Source organism: Gracilinanus agilis, chromosome 2 (assembly GCF_016433145.1).
Source record: "Gracilinanus agilis isolate LMUSP501 chromosome 2, AgileGrace, whole genome shotgun sequence".
NCBI lineage: Eukaryota > Metazoa > Chordata > Mammalia > Didelphimorphia > Didelphidae > Gracilinanus > Gracilinanus agilis.
The window spans coordinates 237,796,466-237,818,572 of NC_058131.1; the positions used below are offsets into that span (position 1 = coordinate 237,796,466).

Sequence of the window (22,107 nt, forward strand, 5' to 3'; positions counted from 1 at the left end):
AGCTGGGAGGATATTGTCCAGGGACAGTATTTTTATTTGGAAAGTGAATGCAACAATGGGGTAGACTGACACAAACTCGTCCAGTAGTCATGGTAAGACCAGTTTGCATTTCTGGAATTGCTAAGGGCTTCCTCCCACTTTCCCATCTCAGGGAATGGGACTGGCACCTGGAGAGAAGATGGCTGGGGTGGAAAGGAAAGCTTGGCTCACCAATCAATACACCATGGTCCCAGGGGAGGAGTTGAGCTGGGATCAGTAGTCCAGCATGGTAAGATGACCAGACCTTCCCAATTCCAACCTGGTCAGTTCAGCCTCTGATGAAATTCACTCTTGTTAAATGAATTCTATCTTGTCTGATCTCTCCTCCCCGACACAAAACACCATCATTTAAAAATAATATATACTAAGACATCATTTAAACACCAATGTCATATTGATCCTAGGTGGCTCCAAATCATAGAACACCGTGGTCTCTAGGGAAAAACAGTAACTAATTTCTGGTGATCCAATGGGCTAAAGAAAGGTGCCTGGTAGATATAGGTGGGCTGTAAAATTTTTCCAATGATAATATGTAGATAAGATGGAACATGAGATAGCAGCAGGGCCATATAGATTTGGAAAAGGATGTGGATCCATTATGTATCCAAAAAAAATTGAAAACTAGATGATGCATAACCCCTGGAGCCAGGAAGACCTGAGTTCAAATCTAACCTCAGAAACATACTAGCTATGTACCCCTGCACAAGTCACTTAACCATTGTTTGCCTCAATTTCATCTGTAAAACAGGGAAAATGATACCACCGATCTTCCAGGGTTGAGAGATCAAACAAGAGATAATAATTGTAAAGTGTTTGGCAAGATGCATTCTATAATAATAAAGATTCTATAAATGTAAGCTATTATTATTATTTGGAAGAGAAGGCAAGATAGCTGACAACTTCCTAGTTCTCCCTGATAATGTGTGTGTTCTGAGGGGAGGGGATTAGAGATTTGCTTCTTATAATTAATCCGTCAGCTTCTACTAAGCTCCCTATTTATATAGCATTTTTAAGTTTATAGAGTGAGCCAAGACTAGAGAGAGCAGACCCTGGGTTCAAATTTGGATTTAGATACTTCTTAGCTATGTGGCAAGTCATCTAACCCCTATTGCCAAACCCTTACTGCTTTTCTGCCTTGAAACCAATGCACAGTGTTGATTCTAAAATGGAAGATATGGGATTTCCCCCCTTTTTCTTTTATTTATTTAGTTTTAAAGATAAAGGGTTTTTAAAAAAATTAAATTTACAGACCAGATATATACTTTATCTCACTTGATCAGCACTGTGAAGTGAGGTAGATATTTAAACATTCAAATGGATTTTTGATCTCATAGATGTAGGAATTTTCTCCAATCTTACATATTGAAAGGGAGGAATTTGGGTAAAAGGTAAAGGACCAGCGGGATGAATACAGAAGTGTGCTGGATGCAGAAAACAATGTGTAAGAGGGAAGCTTCGAATTCTCAGTCCGGGTTCTGAGGTGCTGGATTGGCAGTTGTGGGGAGAGAGTGGGGAGGTTGCAAAGAAGTACACAGCTTCTGAACTTAGCTCTCTCCTGATCCAGTGGGAGATCTATCTGAATCAGTCTACTTTGGTTCCTGTCGTCCCTGATTGATCCCTGACATCTAATAGACGTCTTTGGAACTCTCAAGAAGAAACTACCACTGAAAGTGACCTGGACTTCTGAGTTACCTCAGTGGGCTCAGCCTACAGACTGTGGTGACTAGGTCACTCCTGGCACCAGCTTTCTGATCAAGCAGCTAGCTCTGATCTTACTTCAAAGACTATTAGGATGGGCTCAGACTAGGGCAGGTAGAGAAGGTGGGAAATTTAGGCAGAGAGGGAGATAGTGTAGCTCCAACAGAGTTGGAGACGGAAGCAACCTTTTGCAAGGTCAGTGGGGTTCTGGGAAAGAAAGAGATAATTATTAGAATAGGGAATCTCCTAGCCCTCCATCCTTACCCAATCCCAATTATCACCTGTAATAAACCTTTTGTTATTGAGAGCTAGCAGTCAGACTGAGTTTCTTAAGAGTCTCAGGGCTGAAAGTAGCCATCTTCCTCTCTGTGCCCAAGAGGAGTCATCTCCAACAGACTTGGAGTTTAACAACTTCGTTTACTGGTCAAATTACAATCTTACATCATCATTGTAACCCATCCGCACCTGCCATTCTCATCCATGTCCCCCTATAAGTTCAAGACTCAGGTAGTAAGGTAGTACAAATATCATTCCCATTTTACATACAGGAAAAGTGAGACTCAGAGGTTAAGGGAATGGTCCACATAGCTACTAAGTTTGAGAGCTAGAATTTGAAGTCCTTTATGACTCCATATGGAAATAAAAATGATTCCAGTCTTCCCCCTTGATGCCCCCTAATCAGATTTTAAGGGGATTCTTCTGCAAGTCCTCTTTATTTGCCAAGAGACAATTATCCTAAAATGAATGGTAGACTAAGAAGACCTGCTTCGTCCTTGCTCTCGAGGCTAGATCTGGTCTGACACTAGCCTTTAGAGATTTGTGGAACCCCCAAGGGAGCTGTTTTAGTTTCTTAGACTCTAGAGCAGTGATGGTGAACCTTTCAGAGACAAGAGTGCCAGATCCTACCCTCCCGTCCCTCAGATTAAGTGCTGTGCTCCTCCCCCATACCAAGTACCAGGTGCACCCTGCTCCCCCCTTATCCCACACATGGGAAGGAGGAAGCACTCCCACTGGGCTGATGGGCAGAAGGGTGGGTAAAGCAAGGGATGTCCTCTGTGAGTGTAGAGAGGGGGAGGGGAGCAGCTCCACCCAAGTCCCTCAGCCTTTCCAGTAACAAAATGGGGGGCACTGTGTGCCCACAGAGAGTGCTCTGAGTGCCATCTTTTTCACCATCACTGCTCTGGAGTGAGTCTTGGGGGTGGAGGTAGGATAGTGTTTGCTGAGCCAGTGATGTGTTGGTAAATGTTTAAATTATTCTCTAAGGAAAAAAAATGGGATGCATAATACACTTTAAATTTAATTCCTATAAATAACATTTTCCCATCACTTTCTTAACTCTAGATAACCAACAAAACAATAAATCAAGTTTTGATTTGAAGTGTTTACTGATTTCCAAGGTATAAATGCTCCCACTGAAAACTTAACAATTGGCTTTTATAGTCTTAAAGAACTGGCTCTGGCACAGACCTGTCCCGGGCCCAACTCAGAGTGTTTCCAATAGCTTGAGAAGGACTGAAATTCTCTGGGATCTTCCAAACCAGATATGTATCTCCATGGCTAGCCTAGGGCGGGTTTACCCCTCCCAGGTCAGATTACCCATCCACACCCTTCCTCTAGATGGTCTTGGGTTATTCTTATCCATTTTTCTGTTGTTCAGAGAACAATGAGGCACAGAACAGGGAAAAATCATAAAGCCAGGGTTAGCTAGGGATTTGGGAATGAGAGATGGAGTTGGGTAAATGGCTCAGTGTTTCTCAGCCTTTTTACTCACAAAGTCGTTTTATTTGGTTTAAAAACCACAAAAAAGCTCAACCCTTCAACCTCTGCTTGTACGCTTGAGTTCATAATGACAGGTAGGCACCCAAATCAACCTGGGTAATAAACATCCATTTCACCTCATTACTTTTATTTTAAAATCCAGTGACCTCACCAGTACATCTGGAGAACTCTTCACATATAAACATGATTTCACAGCAGTGCCTTGTTTTTGTGCTTTAGCCACATAACAGAAAGCTGAAAATCACATACTGTTGTGGGGTGTAATGGTGAACCCCTGGGTTCGGGAAGGATACCTTTTGCAAGAATGTAAGACTCCGAAACTTAGCTTAAAAGTAAAAGAGAGATTTATTAGTAATATAGAATTTTGGTCAGCAAGACAGCATGAGTGGAATAACCCTGGGGGGATTGCTCCCAGAATGCTTCAGTTCTGGGGTTTTTATATTCTTTACGACAGTGAGGACATGATATTGTGCCATGGTGTGGAGGTGATTCTACAGTGGTAAACGCTCAGGCATTCGGTGGGGTGTTTGGTCATCTGACGGGGTCTGTCTGAAGACCCTCATAGTTTAGGGAACAGATAGATGCCTGAGATACAGCCGGAAGGTGTAGCCTGGAGGTGCATCTCTATATCCATCTCAATCTAAAGGAAGATCCAAAGACGATAATAATCTTGGGGTCTTATAGAAGTTATCAGATGTTCTTGGGTTAGGAGTCCCAAGGACAGAAAGGAGCAAGGGAATTTCCCTAGTTACAGTTTGCCCGGGATAGGGGGCACAATGTCCATGCCCAATACTACATTATAAAAATATTTTTTCTACTAGCAGAATTAACAAAAATGTTGCTGTCACTCTGAATAGAATCCAAACTTTTTAACAACTTAAAAGATTTTTTCAAAGCAGAGATGATATTAAAGGTCACACTCCCAGGGAATGAAGGTATCAGAGGGAGCCTTAGTCCTTTAGCCTTCTTCCAGTGCTGGCCACTGGACCTCCATCTGCCCACAGAGAAAAGACCTGGCTGACTGAAATAGCGATGTGAGAAGTCTTCATTAATAGGCAAAGCAAAAGAACGCTTTATGAAGGAGTGCAATTCTGAACCCAGAAAGTGCTCTAAAAGGAGGTGCAACAAACACAAGCTCCAGGACATGCTGGGAGAGAAATGAGAAAATAGCAACTGTTGGATTTCAGATTCTGGGGGTGGGTGGGTGGGGGAGTGGCCGAAAATGGCCCGGGGCCCTTTGAAAGGGCGAACCTGCTCTCCACAGCAACTGGACGACTTAGTTCAATTTGATGAGAAGCTTTTGTCAGTGCAACAGCTGGGAGAGGGCTAAAGCTGGCAACTGTGAGCCTGAGGATGAGGCCGCTGTCATTCAGCTGTTGTCAGCTAGGGAAAGAGGGCCCCTCATGGGTGTTAGCAGAAACTACCCAGGAGAGCAACCAAACCTCCAGTTCCCTTTCCAATGGCAAACTCTTTGGGGAACTTATAGAGGATTTTATAGGAGTTTAAAGAACCAAGGTTCTGGGGGCGGCTGGGTGGTTCAGTAGATGGAGAGCCGGGTCTAGAGACAGGAAATCCTTCCTTCAAATCTGCCCTCAGACACTTCCCAGCTGTGTGACCCTGGGCAAGTCACTTAGCCCCACTTGTCTAGTCCTGACTGTTCTTCTGTCTTGGAATTGTTAACTTGGTAAAAACACAGAACTACTAAAGTAGTCAGAAGAACCAAATCTTTAATCAGGAAAGGGATAGGTCCAATAATCTGCCACCATCACAGAGCTGGAAGCCACAAACTATCAGGGTCTACACTCTGGAGCTCCAGGGCCTTGGGAGAATGCAACCAGCTAGACGATTCCTCCCAAGAACAATAGAATTTGGGGAACTTATATACCATTTGGGGAACTAAGGACAGGGAAGTATGATTGATTGACATTACCATGGCTACAAGGAAATGAGAAGTCCAAGACTGGATTATTGGGGAGAGGCTGATGCTTTACTATGGATACCAAAGGAAAGGGTCCAGCCAAGGGCTGGGCTTCCTGGGAGAGGACTTGGATGCAATGGGAGAAACTACTAAGACAAAAGGGTATTTAACATTTGATTTAATGCTACCTTAGGGTCTATTATTCAGTCTGAAACTAGTGAGTCTGTGACCTCCCAGGGGTGAATTCTCATGTGACAGGGGCAAACTTGGGGTCTCTGGATTTCAAGCTGACAGCACAAATAGGCAATATTGATTCTAAGATGGAAGGTAAGGCTTAAAAAAAAAGATGCCCCTATTCTAATCATTCAGTCTAATCATTCATGATTCCATGGACCATAGCATGTCCAAGGGATTTTCTTAGCAAAGATCCTGGAGTGATTTGCCATTTCCCTCTCTAGTGGATTAAGGCAAATAAAGGTTAGCTGACTTGCCCAGGGACACACAACTAATAAATGCCTCAGGCTGGATTTTAACTTGGGTCTTCCTGAATCCATGTTCAATGCTCTATCCACTGAACTTCATTTCCTTATCTTACTCTCTTATTATTCCTTCTCCCTTTTCCCTCCTATTTTCCTTTTTTTTTTTTCAACTCTTACCTTCTATCTTAGAATCAATACTGTGTATTAGTTTCAAAGCAAAAGAGCAGTAAAGGCTAGGCAATGGGGGGTAAGTGACTTGCCTAGGGTCACACAGCTAGTAAATGTCTGAAGGTTATATTTGAACCTAGAACCTCCCATCTCTAGTCCTGGCTCTCAATCCACTGAGCCACCCAGCTGCCCCCTCCTATTTCCATTTGGAAGGAAAATGCATTTCTATGCCTGTTTATGTGAATGTCCTCCACCCTTTCACCAGATACCTTCTCCATCCACCCCTTTCTCCTTCTTTATATAGATTTCTCCTTGAACACTCTGATTATGCGAGATAATTTCTGCCATCCTTCCTCTCCCTTTCATCCCAATTACAGTATTCCTCTTCCCAATCCTTTCAATTTTTCTTTTAAAATCATCAAAAGTCATAGCAAATCTACTTCTAATTGGCCTACTTCCAAGATCCCTAACAATAATAAGATTCTGAGGATGCACCTATATCATCTCCCCATATTAGAATGTAAACCATTCATCCTTGCTTAGAATCTTATGATTGTTCACTCATGTTTACTTTTTATGTTTTGTCTTGATTCCTGTGTTTCTGTACAACAGAAGATTCCAAAGTTTCTATACAACTCTAGTCTGGATTAAAGATCCTATTTTCCCCTGTAGGATTATATTCAGTTTTTCTGGGTAAGTTATTCTTGGTTGTAAGTCTATGTCTTTTGCCTTCTGGAATGTCATATTCCAAGCTCTCTGCTCCTTTAGAGTGGAGGCTGCTAAACTGTATGAAATCCTATGACCTCCTGGTACTTGAATTCTTTTTTTCTGGCTACTTTTGGTATTTTTTCTTTGACTTAGAGACTCTAAATTTTGGCTATAACACTCCTGGAAGTTTTCACTGTGGGGTTTCTTGTAGGAGATGGGCTTTCTATTTTTCTTTTGCCATTCAGTTTGCAGAAATCTGGGCCATTTTCTTATATGGTTTCTTGGAATATGCTGTCCAGGCTCTTTTCTTTTTGAACATGACTTTCAGAAAATCCAATTATTCTTAAAATTTCTCTCCTCAATCAGTTTTTTAGGCCATTTATTTGTTTTTATTATGGGATAACTTACATTTTCTTCTCTTTCTACCCCTCTGTTTGTTTTTTTAATATTTATTATCTCATGCAGTCATTAGCATCCATTCTAATTTTCAGGGCTTTATTGCTTACGCAGGTTTTGCATCTTTTGTGCCAAGTTAGAATTCTCTTTCCAATTCCTCCATTGCTCTCGTTTCTTTTTAGAATTTTTTTCCTCTAGCATTCTCATTTCATTTATAAAACATTTTAAGCTCTTTTTAAAAGCTCTTACTTCATCTCTTCCAGGAATTCTAGTTAGCCTTAAGGCTAAGGAAGGGAATTCTGTTTTGCGGCATTGCTTGTAGATATTTTAGAGTCATTCTCTCCTTCTGGGTTTGTGTCTTGAGCATCACTGCCACCAAAATAGATTTTTATGGTGAGATTCTTTTTTTGTTTGTTTGTTCATTCATTCAGCTTTCTCCTTGACTTTGGACTATTAGGGCCTGGCTTTGTAAACTTTGTTTTTTTAAACCCTTACCTTCCATCTTAGAACCAGTATCGGTTCTAAGATAGAAGAGTGGTATGGACTAGGCAATGGGGGTTAAGTGACTTGCCCAAGGACATAGAGCTAGGAAGTGTCTGTGGTCATTTTTGAATCCAGGACCTTCTGTCTCTAGGCCTGGCTCTCAATCCACTGAGCCACCTAGCTGCCCTGCTCTATGAACTTTTAAAGGGAATGTCTAGATTGGTTCTATTGCTTCCTTGGGGTATGGATTATTGTGTTATTTCAGGACCTCAGAGACAGCTCAGGCTGAAGACTTGCAAACTTGTTGTTCTCAAACTAATCTCCAATCCAAGGTAAATTGATTTTGTCTTCAGTTCTGAGCTCTGCAAATTCCTGACCTGGATTCAGCTGAGTAACATTATTTTGGACTTGCCTAGTTGGAGTTTCAAGAGACTGTTACTGGACCAAAGCACTATCAATTAGCTCAAAAACACTGCTGTTTCAGAATGAAAGAACCTCCACTTCGGACTGGGATTCCTGCCTTAGTTATGCAGGCCTGAGACTGGGCTGTTCTAGGACTGAGATCCTGCTTGGCTCCCTAGCTCTGAGCCACATGGATGCTCCTCTGTCAGTCCTCAGCCTGAGACCTGAAACCATTCTTCACTTGCTGGACCATCCCTTAGGCACAGGCCTCCTCTTCCTTCAGTGTTGTTTCCATGACTGGGGAGTGAATGATGGAGCTGCCAGTTTGGACCTATTCCTGCACCTGTGCTGTATTAGGGACCTCTTCTTATCTGGTGAACAGCTTCCCCTACTCTCTGGTCATTTCTGGCTAGTCCCTAGGCTGACTTTGGCTGGAAGAATGTTGTTGTTCAATCATATTAGTCCCATCTGACTTTTTGTGACCTCTATTTGGCATTTTCTTGGTAAAGATACTAGTGTAGTTACCATTTCCTTGTCCAGCTCATTTTACAGATAAGGAAACTGAGGCCAACAGGGTTAATTGACTTGCCCGGATCACACAGCTAATATGTATCTGATACTAGATTTGAACTCAAAAAGGTGAATCTTCTGGACTCATCTAATTTTTTTTTTTCTTGGACTGACTACTGATCAAGTGTTGGCCTGGTACATTTTCTAGATGTTTGGAGTTGGGGGAGGTGGGGAGCATGGGAAGTTTACTGTACTTTCCTGCTACTAACTCTACCATCTTGGCTCTACCCTCAATCCTATTATTTCTTAGCACAGGCTGAGACCCACAGAGGACTGAACATAAAGAAAACATTTTTAAAACGTGTGTTGGGTTGTTTTGAGAAAGCCATGGTAATTTTTGTGGGAAGATAAGCAACATCCTTGAGAAAGAAATGAGAGGTAGATTTTCGGTTCCATCAGAGCAAAAGGAAATAAGAGGTGCTGACCATTGAATAAGTAGTGGAGAAATGGCATTCTCCTGGAACAAAGCTCTAATAATTAAAGTCTAATTACAAGGGGTCTTCTTTATCTTTAGATTCAGGCCTCAAAACAACTATGGCCATGTGTAGTCTCTGAGGTCTCCTCTAGAAACAAATATTCCTTTTAGTCCATAAAGGCTGAATAATTAGAATGAATCCATTTAAAAAACTATGTTCTCTTTCTTTTTTTTTTTAAGCCCTTATCTTCCATCTTAGAATCAGTACTGTGTATTGGTTCTAAGCAGAAGAACAGTAAGGGCTAGGCAATGGGGCTAAGTGACTTGCCCAGGGTCACACAGCTGGGAAGTATCTGAGGCAAGATTCGAACCTAGGACCTCCTGTCTCTAGGCCTGGCTCTCAATCCACTAAGCTACCTAGTTGCCCCCAATACTAGGTTTTCTTGATTTTTTTAAATCTGGAAATCTTTATTTAATTATTTAATTAAGAGTATTTTTACATGGTTACAAGATTTATGTTCTTTCCCTCCTTTCCCCCCACCCCCTCCCATAGCTGATGCACAATTCCACTGGGTTTTACATGTGTCATTGATCAAGACTTATTTCCCCTTCTTGAAAAACATAGTCATTTCTGGAAAAACAAAACATACTGACCCAAATGAAGCTTTCCTTATGAGAGTGCTTGCTGTAGCCTCCTGCTGTCTATGCTCCTCTCTCACTCCGGTGCTTCAGATGTTCTCTGCCTACTTCTTAGGGTTTCTCTTCTTGAAAGTTGTTTCACTTTGCCTCCTTGTTGGTTCTTTCACTCCTATATTTGTTTTGTGGCATTATTTTAAGATTGGTTGGAGAGGATTCTCATGGTGACTCGGACCTTCTCTGCTCGACTCCGCCATCTTCCCAAGTCCCCTTATGACAACGAAAAGCAAATTTTAAATCTGACATGGGGACTATGTTATTGTACAGTGATTCAAACTAACCTTATTTGTTTATTTTGGGGAGGAGAGGAGTGAGGACCTAAACTATAATTCCATTTTTATAGAGTGAGGCAATTCCTACTCTACAATTTAAAATGTTAGAGTTGTGTTAGGTCCTGAGAGCTGAAGTGATTTGGCTTAGGCCACACAGCCAATACATATTAGGGGTGAGAATTAAGCCCAGGAACTTAGATCTAAAGCTGGAGGGCACTTCAGAGACCACCCAGTCTAACCCCCTCATATACAGAGATAATTTGCCCAAGGTCTCAGAGGCAACATGTGTCAAAGGTAAGATTTGAACACAGAGTCTCTGACTCTAAAGGCTCTGCCCTTTCCACTTTAGAGGTCCCCTATCCATGTCCTATTGTCTCTTGCCATCTCTTTAATTTCACACCACGACCTCCTTGGACCAAGACAATTTATTATGATCCTTAATAATGTGCATCTGAAAGAGTATTATACTCTGTCTATCAAATGTGACATGCCTCATAACAAGGGTTCCAGAACCCAAGGCCAGTTTGAGATTTTGGGCCATCCTAGCCAAGGCTCCTTCCTTCCTTCCTTCCTTCCTTCCTTCCTTCCTTCCTTCCTTCTTTCCTTCCTTCCTTCCTTCCTTCCTTTCTCTCTCTTTCTTCCTTTCTTTCTCTCTCTCTTCCTTTCTTCCTTCCCTCCCTCCCTCCTTCCTTCCCTCCCTCTCTCTTCCTTCCTTCCTTCTTTCTTTCAAAACATTTGTATATGTCAATACAATATTTAATCATCATTTTCTGACATTTTGTGACCCATGTTTTCTTCTTCCCTTCTACCTTTCTCCCTTCCCCAAGACAGCAGATCTAGGTTGGACATGTGCTATCATACAACACATTTCCATGTTTATCATGTTGTGAAAGAAGACATATGGATTACACTAGAGAAAAACTCATGGAGGAAATAGGGCACAGAATGGCTTGCTTCCATCTACATTCAGATTCCTTTTGTTCCTTCTATGGTGGTGAATAGATTTTTTTCATTACTAGTCCTTCTAGGCTACTTTCAATTGTCTTTTTCCATTCAACAAGCATTTATTGATTCATTACCTCCAATGTGCCAGGCAGTCTGCACTAGAAGCATAAAGACAAAAATGAAACTGTTTCTGCCCTCAAGAAGCTTATGTTTTGGGGGAAGAGGGGGAACAACACACACAGATAAATCTCTTGATGTACTTTTTGGTCCACACCTGATTTCATTGGTGTAGAGAGAAAACACTGCTACCAGTGCCAATTGGCAACTATTCTGCAACCTATAGTCTTAGAGAGCTGCCTGAGGAACTGAGAAGTGACTTGTGGAGGGTCACACAATCAGTATAGATTAAAGGGTGGACTTGAATTCTTTCTGAGTGTGAGGTCAGCTAACTACTGTGTTGTGCTGCTATGCAAATACAAATTCTATGCAAAATAAATACAGATTCATTTTCCAGGCAAGGAGAGTACCAATAACTGAGGGAATCAGGAAAAGCCTCTTGGAGGCGATAGAAATTAAAATGAACTGTAAATGGAACTTAGGACTCTGAGGAGCAGAAGTAAGGACAGAAGCCCCTCTAGGGAGGGGATGACAGCCTGTGCTGACAGCACAAAAACCCACTATGCTGGGGAATAGCAAAAAGGTGAGTTTGGCTAGCATGAAGGATGTATAAGAGGAATCAAATATAATTGGTGCAGTCAGAACCAAACAGAGGAATTTGTAGTTTTTTCTGGTTGTGTTCTTGCTCATTCCTGTTTTAGACCAAACTATAATGGTAATATTTGCAAAAGTGAGAGAGACAGAAAACACCCAGAGGAAGACAAAGTAATATTCTGAAGTGGCTTTGAGAGAGTTGCTGCTCCTGTCTCATTTAGTCATTCATTCAACAAATATTTCCTGAATGGCAACTCTGTGCCAGGCACTGTGCCAGCACTGCAGGGCAAGAAGCACGCTTGTCCTAGTCATGCCCACCTCTTCTGGCTTGCCCCTCTCTGCTCAGGCTGGAGCTCAAGATCAGCCACGGCAACGATGCTGTGATTCACAGCCTAGAATCTCTCCTCACCTTGGCCTTTCCCATTCCCCGCTATAACCTCTACTATCTATTTTCTCTATTCCTGCTGCCCAGTGGCCTGGCTGGGTTAGGAAAACTCAGTGAACTGTGTTAATTAGGTCTACCACAAATTCATGACATCTACCAACAGCTGGGGTCAGCTGGTCCCTCCCAGGCTGCTCAGCAATTCTGTTATTCATCGCCTGTTCACTCCCTATCATATTTCCCACAGCAGCTGTTCCAAACCTTTTTGGTTCTTCTCAGGCCCTAACTGGGGCCCCCTCTCCTCTTTCCCTCCCTTCCCCCTTTCCAGAAGATGACCTCATCTCCTACTCTTGAGAAAATCCAGGTCAGGCTCAACCTTCCTCTTCTCTACCTCCAAATTTCTATCTTCACCTATCCTTTCCCCTGTTCCTCATTCATTCAACATGCAGTTATTAAACTACTGCTGGCCTTAGTTTCCTTATCTGCAAAATTAAAGGGCTGAACAAAATGGGTCTGAGATCCTTTCTAGAACTATGATCCCTTTGGTGATTTCTATGTACTGGGCACTGTGGACATAAGACAAAAAGTAGAGTTTCTGCCTGCAAGCACTGGCATTCTATTTTGGAGGAACCACAAGCACATAAATAAGTAAATACAAAATATGTGCAAAAATATTCTATGAAGATTACTACCTGTGTGAACCTTAGATAAATCACTTAACTTCCCTGGGCTTTTATTTCCTTTATCTATGAAACAAGGGGGTTGAAGTAGATAGTCTCTGAGGTCCTGTCTGTCTCTAAATCTATGATCATATCCCCAAATGCCTATCATCTAAAATGAAGGACATAAAAGTTTTCAAATAAAAACAAATAAATAAATAAAATAAAATGAAGGGATCAATGAGAATTAAATAAGTTAAAATAATAAAATAAATATTTCCCATGGTTCTAGCCTCAGCCTACTTTTTTCTTTTCTCTAAATTCTCCTCTCTTTCCTTGGTAACCTAATCAACTCCCATAGCTTCGGTTATCAATTGTTCTAGGTGGACAACTCCAAAATCTATGTCTCTGTGCTGGATCTTTCTCCTCAGTAATGGTCTAACTCCATCTCCCCCCAGGATGTCTTGTTACCATCTCAAATTCAACATGTCCAAAATCAAACTAATAATCCACGCACACACATACTCTCCTAAGAGTTCTTCTATCTGACTTCCATATTTCTCTTACCCCAGTCATCAAGATGGAAATCTCACCATTTTCTTTCATTCTTCACTTCTTCCCTTCCCTAAAGATAGGATGAGGGAATGGTTTGAGAGTCCAGGGAGGGTTTAAAACATAGGAAGTCACAATTACAATGAAGGGGCAATAAGGGGGTGAGAGAAGTAGCAGGTCTTTTTTTTTTTTTTAAACCCTTACTTTCTGTCTTGGAGTCAATACTGTGTAGTAAGGGTAGGCAATGGAGGTCAAGTGACTTGCCCAGGGTCACACAGCTGGGAAGTGTCTGAGGCCAGATTTGAATCTAGGACCTCCCATCTCTAGGCCTGGCTCTCAATACACCGAGCTACCCAGCTGCCCCCTTAGCAGGTTTTCTTATGATCAGGGAACAGACTTTCAGGGTTTGAGATATTGGAGGGGGCATAGTTCCAGGTAATAGTAAGGTCTGAAGTTTGACCATATAGGTGAGGGATTAGGTGGGTTAGACATGGAAGTTGTTTGACAAAGAATTTGAGCCCCCCCCAAATCTAGAAGTTTTATTTACCATCTGCTATGTACAAGACATAGTATTAGGCACTGGAAATACAAAGACAAAATGAAAAATAGTCCCTGCCCACAAGGAAGTCATTCTACTCAGAGGGCACCATATCTAAAGAGAAAATAATTTGAGGACGATGGCCCTTCAAACACTAACAATTAAGAGGATCAGGTAAAGCTTCCAGTACATGAGACAAACTGAGCCTTGAAGAAACGAGGGAATATTAAGTGGTGCTGGAGTATCTAGGTGGCACAGTAGATAGAGTGCTAGGCCTGGAGTCAGGAAGACCTGAGTTCAAATGTGACCTCAGATACTTCCTAGGTGTGTGACCCCTCGGCAAGTCACAACCTGGTCTACTTCAGTTTCCTCATTTACAAAATGATTTGGAGCAGGAAATGGTAATCTACTCTGGTATCCTTGCCAAGTGTAAGGGTGAAAAAGAGGTTTTATGGGTTCTCCATCATAAACCAGCAAAGCTCCCTCAGGTCCCCTTCACCAAACCAGAAGCAGCCTCACTCACTCAACTCCCTCTTTTTAAAGGGGTCACCTACACATCACTTCCAGTGCCTTCCCCTAGCCTGCGGGTCCAATCACAATAGAAGCTTCTCATAGAAAGTGTAGGGGGTGGTCAGGTGATTCTGATTCATTACTCACTCTAGCACACGTGGGTTAGGACCTCCCAGAATCGGAAGGTGCTCTCACCTTTGGTGATTAAATCTAAAGATGGGCAGTGTAGACTTAATCTAATTATCACACAAGAAAACCCCAAATGACGTCACAAAGGGTTGGACACAACTAAAAACTACTGAAGGAGGCAAGGAAGGAATATACATTTGGCCTGGGGACCTGCCAATGCAAAAACTCAAAGATGGGGGGAAAAACATTGAATTTCAGGAAAAACAAATAGCAGTTTGGAGGGAAAATATAGTGTGTTGTGAGGAATAAAATGCAGTAAGCCTGGAACACAGAGCCAGATTGTGATTGGATTTAAAAAAACAAAGCTGGGGAGTTTCTATTTTATCCTAGAGGAAACAGGGAACAATTAAAGTTTCTAGAGCAAGAGAATGACATAATCATATTTGTGCTTGAGGAAGATTACTTTGAAACCTACTTGAATAACTGATTTGAGAGAGAAGGGATTGAAAGTTGGGAGTCCAATTAGGAGACTATGGCACTAGTCCAGGGGAGAGGTAAAAAGGGCCTTAACTAGGGCGATGGCTCCATTAGAGTGGAGATAAGTAGGTAGATTCAAGAGATGTGGAGGTGGTGGAATTAATAAGACATGGCAATTGACTATGAGGGAGAGAGATAGAAAAGGGAGGCAAAGCCAAGGTGGAAAAACTAGTTGGCCAGAAAGATGATGGTGCACAGAGCATAAATAAGGGCATTTGGAGAAGAATTGGACTCAGAGGTCCCCCTTGATTTTTTCCCCCAGATTTTTTAAATTCTAAATTCAAACACTAAATAAAACAAGTGTTTCCATATAAAAAAATACAACAAAAAGTGAGATTTATAAATGAACCACAAATCTGTACTACATAAAAATTGCTTTTTCTTCTAAGCATATAATAAATTCGACAGGACACTTCCAAAGCTCTCTTGCTCATCTCTTTCTTTTTGGATTGTTTGCTTTTGTCCATTTTAAATAATACTTCAATGACCTTTTTCTTTCTTTTCTTTTACTCCAAGTGAAAAAAAAAAAAGCAAACAAAAACCCTTGTTTTGTTTAAAACAATGTTTTGTGCAAAATAAACGTGTAGTCAAGTAAAATAAATCCACAAATCAGACACATCTGAATGTCTTCATTTGCATGTTAAGAGATCACCCTTCTGTCGGGAGGTGATTGTATGTTTCACTGTTTGTCTTCTATAATCAAAGGATCAAATTTAGTCCTGGAAGGGATGGACCTCAGAAGCCATCTTTTGCAGATAAGGAAACTGAGGCCCTGAGAAGTTAAGGGATTTATCTATATGTACCAGACTATAAATGGAAGAGCCAAGACTTTAACCAAGGTCCTCTGGCTCCAAATCCAGAGTTCTTTCTGCAGCCCCATGTTATCTCTCCAGGTGTTCAGAGCAATATTATAAGTCAAAACACCACAAACAACCCAAACTTCCCAAACTGATGAATAGTTAAGCAAACTCTTGTGATTCCCAAAGTGGGCACTACTGCCCCCTGGTGAGTGCTGCAACGATCCAAGAGGCGATGATGGCCACAGGTGCATTTATCTTTCCTATTAATTGCTATTAAAATTTTTTAAAAATTAATTTCCAAGGGGCTAAGTAATATTTTTTCTGGAAAGGGGGCAGTAGGCCAAAAAAGTTTGGGAACCACTGCTCTATAGTAATTAAAATTGATCCACATGTGACCCAGAGATTCCTCTGCTAGGAATATGTCCAAAGAAGACATTAATAAAGAGAAAGATCTTATATAAACCAAAACATAGATGGCAGCATTTTTAGGGTAGCAACAAACCAGAAATAGAGTTGATGCCCATCAACTGGGGAATGGCTAACATAAACTGTGATTTATGAATATAATGGATAGGGGAAACTAGGTGGTTCAGTGGATTGAGAGCCAAACTTAAAGACGGGAAGTCCTGGATTCATATTTGACCTCAGACACTTTCCAGCTGTGTGACCCTGGGCAAGTCACTTAACTCCCATTGCCTAGCCCTTACCACTCTTCTGCCTTAGAACCAATACAGAGTATTGATTCTAAGACAAAAGGGAAAGATTTTTTTTAATGTAATGGAATATTTCTGTACTATAAAAAAATATATATGATGTATGAAGAGAAGCACATAAAGAAGTGGGGCCAAAGAAACAATATATAAAATGACTATGCAGTGGAGACTGGTGCATTCACAGGGGACATCAACATTTTCTGCTAATACAAATTCCCTATATGGGAGAGGCTGAAGACCTGCTTCCAGGGATGACCTGTTATGGAAGTACTTTGGAGAAATTTGAGCATACACAGCTATAAGTGCTTCTAGTCTGCTACCCGTGTGATTATGAATGGCCTACAGAACTGACTGTGTGGCCAAAGTGGGAGTGCTTCGAAAAACCTTCAACCATTCATTCTGTTTAATTGTTCAATCTCGGGGGATCATTTCCGTTCTTTTGCTCATGGTGAGAAGCAAAAGAAGCTTTAGTCCTTTTCCCTACTAAGCTAATAGTTCTCTTTTATTCTGGGTGAAGGAATTGGAGACTCAGCATACACTGATAGCTCCAAGGAGTAAGGATAATACTCAGGAATAACCTCTGGAACCCAGATAATTGTTTTCTTAGACAAGGATTCATACAAAGAGATGCTTAATCTGGATTTGAACTTGATGGGATTGATGTTACTTTAAAAAAATAGCATCTATTTTTATTGACATTTTTAAAAATCACATTTTTTCCCAATATAGCAATACCCTGATTCTTGCCCATTTAGACATTGCTTGGAACAAAGACTTTTTTCTTTTTTTTCATTTTTTTATTGTTGTGCAAGGAACTGATGTTATATAGAAACTGAGCTAAGTTTTTTGAGCCTATTCCCTTGAGAAACGGAGGAAAGGAAGAGTATGCTCCAATGTGTTAAAGGAAACATTTGCATTTCTGTTTTTGTTGTGTTTTTGAAGTAAATATTTCTCTGAAAAAACTAATTAATGATAAATGGTAATAGTCATTGGTTCCTAATAGTGTAGGGAACACAGCTAGTGGCATTAGAGGAGAGATACTACACTCTCTAAAGGATCCCTGAGGGATAGATGTAGCCAACATGACTCTGGAAAAGTTGGCCAGAGGTATGCACTATCGAAATATAAATGCAAAGAAAAACAATCAAAACTGAATGTAGCAAAATTATAAACAAACATGGTCCCAAAGAAGAAAAAAATACCTCTTCTAACTCCTTTGTTGAAGTAAGGGCCCATAGGTATAAAATATTTCCTATGTGCCAGAGTTTGGTTTTTTCTTTTTTTACTTTTTGGGTCCCTTCCAACTTTATTTTTTTAATTAAGTTTATTTATTTAATTAATTTAGAATATTTTTCCATGGTTACATGATTCATATTCCTTCCCTCCCCTCCTCCCAGCCCCCTCCCATAGCCAACATGCAATTCCTCTGGGTTTTTACATGTGTCATTGATCAAGACCTATTTCCATATTATTGATATTTGCACTAGGGTGATCGTTTAGAGTCTACATCCCCAATCATATCCCCACTGACCCATGTGATCAAGCAGTTGTTTTTCTTCTGTGTTTCTACTTCCACAGTTCTTTCACTGGATGTGGATAGCATTCTTTCTTATAAGTGCCTCAGAATTGTCTTGGATCATTAAATTGCTGCTAGTAGAGAAGTCCATTACATTCGATTGTGCCACAGTGTATCCATCTCTGTGTACAATGTTCTCCTGGTTCTGCTCCTTTTGCTTTGCATCAATTCCTGGAGGTCATTCCAGTTCACCTGGAATTCCTTTTAGCACAATAGTATTCCATCACCAACAGATACTACAATTTGTTTAGCCATCACCCAATAGAAGGGCATCCTCTCATTTTCCAATTTTTTGCCACCACAAAGAACACATGTGCCAGATTTTTTTGATGCACATATCAATTAGTTTTGCCAATTCTTTTTTTTTCCTTTTCTTTCTTTCTTTAAAAAAAACCACAATATGTTAAAAAAAAAAAAACCACAATAAACTTCTCCATTATATGGAATGGCTTTTTGGAAGAAGACAGAAATCTAAGGGGAGAAATAGAGGCAATGTAAAAATAAAAGTTAACAATAAATTTACAAATAATCCAACATGAAAATTATGATATTTAAAAAGATACATATGAAGTTATGTTAATTTTTTTAAAAAGAGAACACAAGTATAAAAACCAGTTCTGTGATGAAGAATAGAAATACTACTACACCGTGAATCCATCTATATTTCAAGAAAAAGAGGAAATCCTACCTCATTTTAGAACCTTCATATCAAAGTCCAACAGCCACATTTCTTTCTTCTCCAACTTCTCTTTTTAAGGAACCATAGAATACTGAGAAGGCTGAAGTTGGAGAGGAGAAAAGCAAAAGGAAATAAATCTGATTCCATCACATCAGAACAGAAATCACTAAAAAAATGAGGGTCTTGCCCAGATTGCTTGAGACCTGTTCAATATGTCTCAGGAAATCTAGAAAAAATCATACTGTCCCAGGATCAGAGAGAGGAAGGATGAGGATTTTGCATGGGGCTGTGTCCAGTAGTCATAAGAAAACAGCATCTGAATTGGGAGTTAGGACACATAGATAGATTGAACTCATAGCTCTGACTGATCCCAACATACTGCATTAAAAGGAACTTGCAACTCAATCTTTCTAAGGTAACTCCTGTTTTGATGAGGAAATAGCCCCAGTCCTTTCACTGCCTCCAAGAAGATAATTCTTCATTCTTTTGAGACTATAACTTCACATTTATCCCTTACAGCCAGTCCAAGTTCCATCTTCTTCAGGAAATTTTCTATGAGAACAGTCCACATGGTACTTATCAGCTGGACCACATATTTTAGAAATCTATTAATATTCCCAAATATTCCAAATCTGTTGAAGTACTGTCCACTTCAAAGGAGTCACACTGGGAGGGGAGATACTCCAAGTAGCATCTGTGACCAATGTATTTAAATCTTAAGGCACAAACTTGAGGTATAATTTTTCTAATTTCTAAACAGAAGCCTGATTCAGTGCCTAATGGAAGGGATAGTACTAAGCAAGGCTCCCAGACTCTTTAGTTTGATCCCTATCAGCATGATAGGGCCTTTGTTCTTCCCTCTCTGATCCCATGTTTTGATGATAGAGATTAGGAAACAACACTAATATTATTTCTTCTCTGCTATAGTTGATATAATAGGCCTTGAAAATATTTCAGGAAATGTTAGGTTGATTGTGATAGGCAGGCTCCTATGTCAAATACCTGTTCTACCAAACTAGAAACAAGTTTGTATCCTTACCTTCTCTATGTTACTTGCTATGTTTTTTAATTTAATTTTCTGTCTTATGATCTCATTTTTAAAATTTCCCCTTCATGGAACCATTTTTGTCATTTTCCAGACCGTATCACATCTCCCCAAGGTGATCCCCATTTCCCCTTTTTCAATCTTCTTTCCTCATTTCCATAACTCAAGTGAGGTGGTAGATGTAGGAGTGGATAATCCATGCAAATAGTGCTTATAATTGAGAAAAAAGATGTAATGAATGCTCTTTTTATCTTCATGGTACCCCTCCCCCCCAGAATAAATATTTATGTCCCACATCAGTCTTTCCTCCCTCATGGAGAACATTCCCTCCTGCCCCATCTTGGATAGAGGGGTTAGAAGATCTGACAGGTCCTACTCTTAGCTCTACTAATTAGTCAGGGGACCTTAGGGATCATAGGAGAGCTGGAGGGGACCTTAAAGGTCATCAAAGTCTAGCCTCCTCCTTTTACAGGTGAGGGGAACTCTAAGGGGCTTAAGTGACTTGATAGAATTTTAACTCCAGTCTTCCTGATACAAAGTTTAGCATGCTATCCATAATACCAAATAAGTTTTTTCTCAGTTTCCCCATTTGAAAAATGAGGTTATCTGCTCTACCTACTTTATAGGGTTATGAGGATTAAATGTGGTAAATATGTGAAAACACTATACAAATGTAAAATATATGTTATGTTCATTCATATCCTTCTAGATTCTAGATAAAACTAGCTAGAAAAAGAAAACTTCTAATTGCCTCAGTAAGAGTCTCTAATACAAGGATTTTTAATTTGTCATTAATGTCTTGGCAGTCAGATGAAGCCAATAGATTGTTTGTAAGATCAGTTTTTAAAAGCATAAAATACAAAGGATCACAAAAGAAATTTTTATTTTTAAGTCCACAAACCCTAGGTTAGAAACTCCACCATTAATATGAATTTCATGTTGATTATTTTATTGACCAAATTTCTTGTCTTTTGAAGTTGCTTCGGTATTCTAGTTATGCTTCACCAGAATGCACAAATCTTCCTATAATTTGGGGGTATACTTTGGAAATGAGTTTAAGAGGATGAAGTGGGTCTGTTGTTCAATATAGAATAGGGTTCACAGATTCATAGAGTTAGCATTAAAACAGGATTTTGTAGGTCATGTAATCCAACTCTTCATTTTACAGATGAAGAAACTGAAGTCCAGAGAGGAAAATATCTGGTACAATGTCATAGGGGTACCAGGGAGTAGCTGACATATGAAAAATTTAAATTTAGTTCCAGGGCTCTAGATCCAGGGCTGCACTAAAGCTAAGTGGTACATTCAATAAGAGGGCAGGGGCTGGGAAGACTCAAGTCTAAATGTGAATCAGCAGTATACTAGCTATGAGACACTGTGACAAGTCCTTTAACCTGTCTGTCCATTTCTTCCTCTGTAAAATGAAGATAATAACAGCACCTATTTCCCAAGGTTATTGTGAGGATAAAATGAGATAATACATGTGTAAAGTGCTTTGCAAAAACCTTACAGCAATATATAGCTAGGTAGATATGGGAATCATCTGCATGGAAATAACAGAATCCTTGGGAGTTGAGATCAGGAAAATCTTCCCATCACCCAAGCTGAACCTAAAATTAAGTCAGAATGCACGAATTGGTTATGAATGAGACTATTTGGAGCTGAAAGGGGCCCTTGGATATCTATGTTTGGACAGTGACCTGCACCATCTTAAACAGCTAGCTGAGGAGCAAATGGGACTCCCACCCCTAACTCCAGATTCTGAACAACACAAGCCTCGCCACCTGGCTGTCTGGGTGCCCCTCAGGCAAGTGGCATGAGCAACTCTCGGGGTGTCCCCTCGGGCGCATATGGTTCTTTGGTGGCCGCGGCCCAGCTCTGGCTAGGGCTAGAGTGGCAGCCTGCAGCGCTCCTGCGCCACCCCGCCCTTCCGCCCCCTCCTCCCCAATCCCTCGCCCCACACTGCAGTCCTCGCTTTTTTTTTTATTTTTTTTCCCCTCGCTCTTGTCCTCAGCTGAACCCAAGGACCACCCCACCCCCCCCAGCTCTGGGTAGCGCGTCCTCGAGGAGTGACGTCACCCTGTGGCGTTAGATGGACTCGACGTGGAGCGCTACAGGCCTCTGCGTTTCGCTGTCGCGAAGGCGGTGGCGTGCATGCGTGGGCCAGTCCAAGTACGAGGAAACCTAGAGGGGCGGGGTGGAGAGGAGGATAGACGGAAGGGGAACATCGGCTGCGCGCAGTCGGGTGCGCGCTCCGGCTCGTCCGCGCGCCGGAAACAGCCGCTCAGCTGCGGAAGTCGGGGTGGGT

The 22,107-nt window shown here is 41.0% G+C and overlaps 1 protein-coding gene across 1 annotated transcript in view; it reads left to right on the forward strand.

Moving 5' to 3' along the window:
• PURB (purine rich element binding protein B) overlaps positions 1-22,107 on the forward strand; it is an 88,278-nt gene that overhangs the window by 58,773 nt on the left and 7,398 nt on the right. Inside the window, exon 3 of the mRNA XM_044659612.1 lies at positions 21,892-22,101. Within this exon, the coding sequence (XP_044515547.1) occupies positions 21,892-22,101 (210 nt within the window). The remainder of the gene's footprint in view (positions 1-21,891; positions 22,102-22,107) is intronic.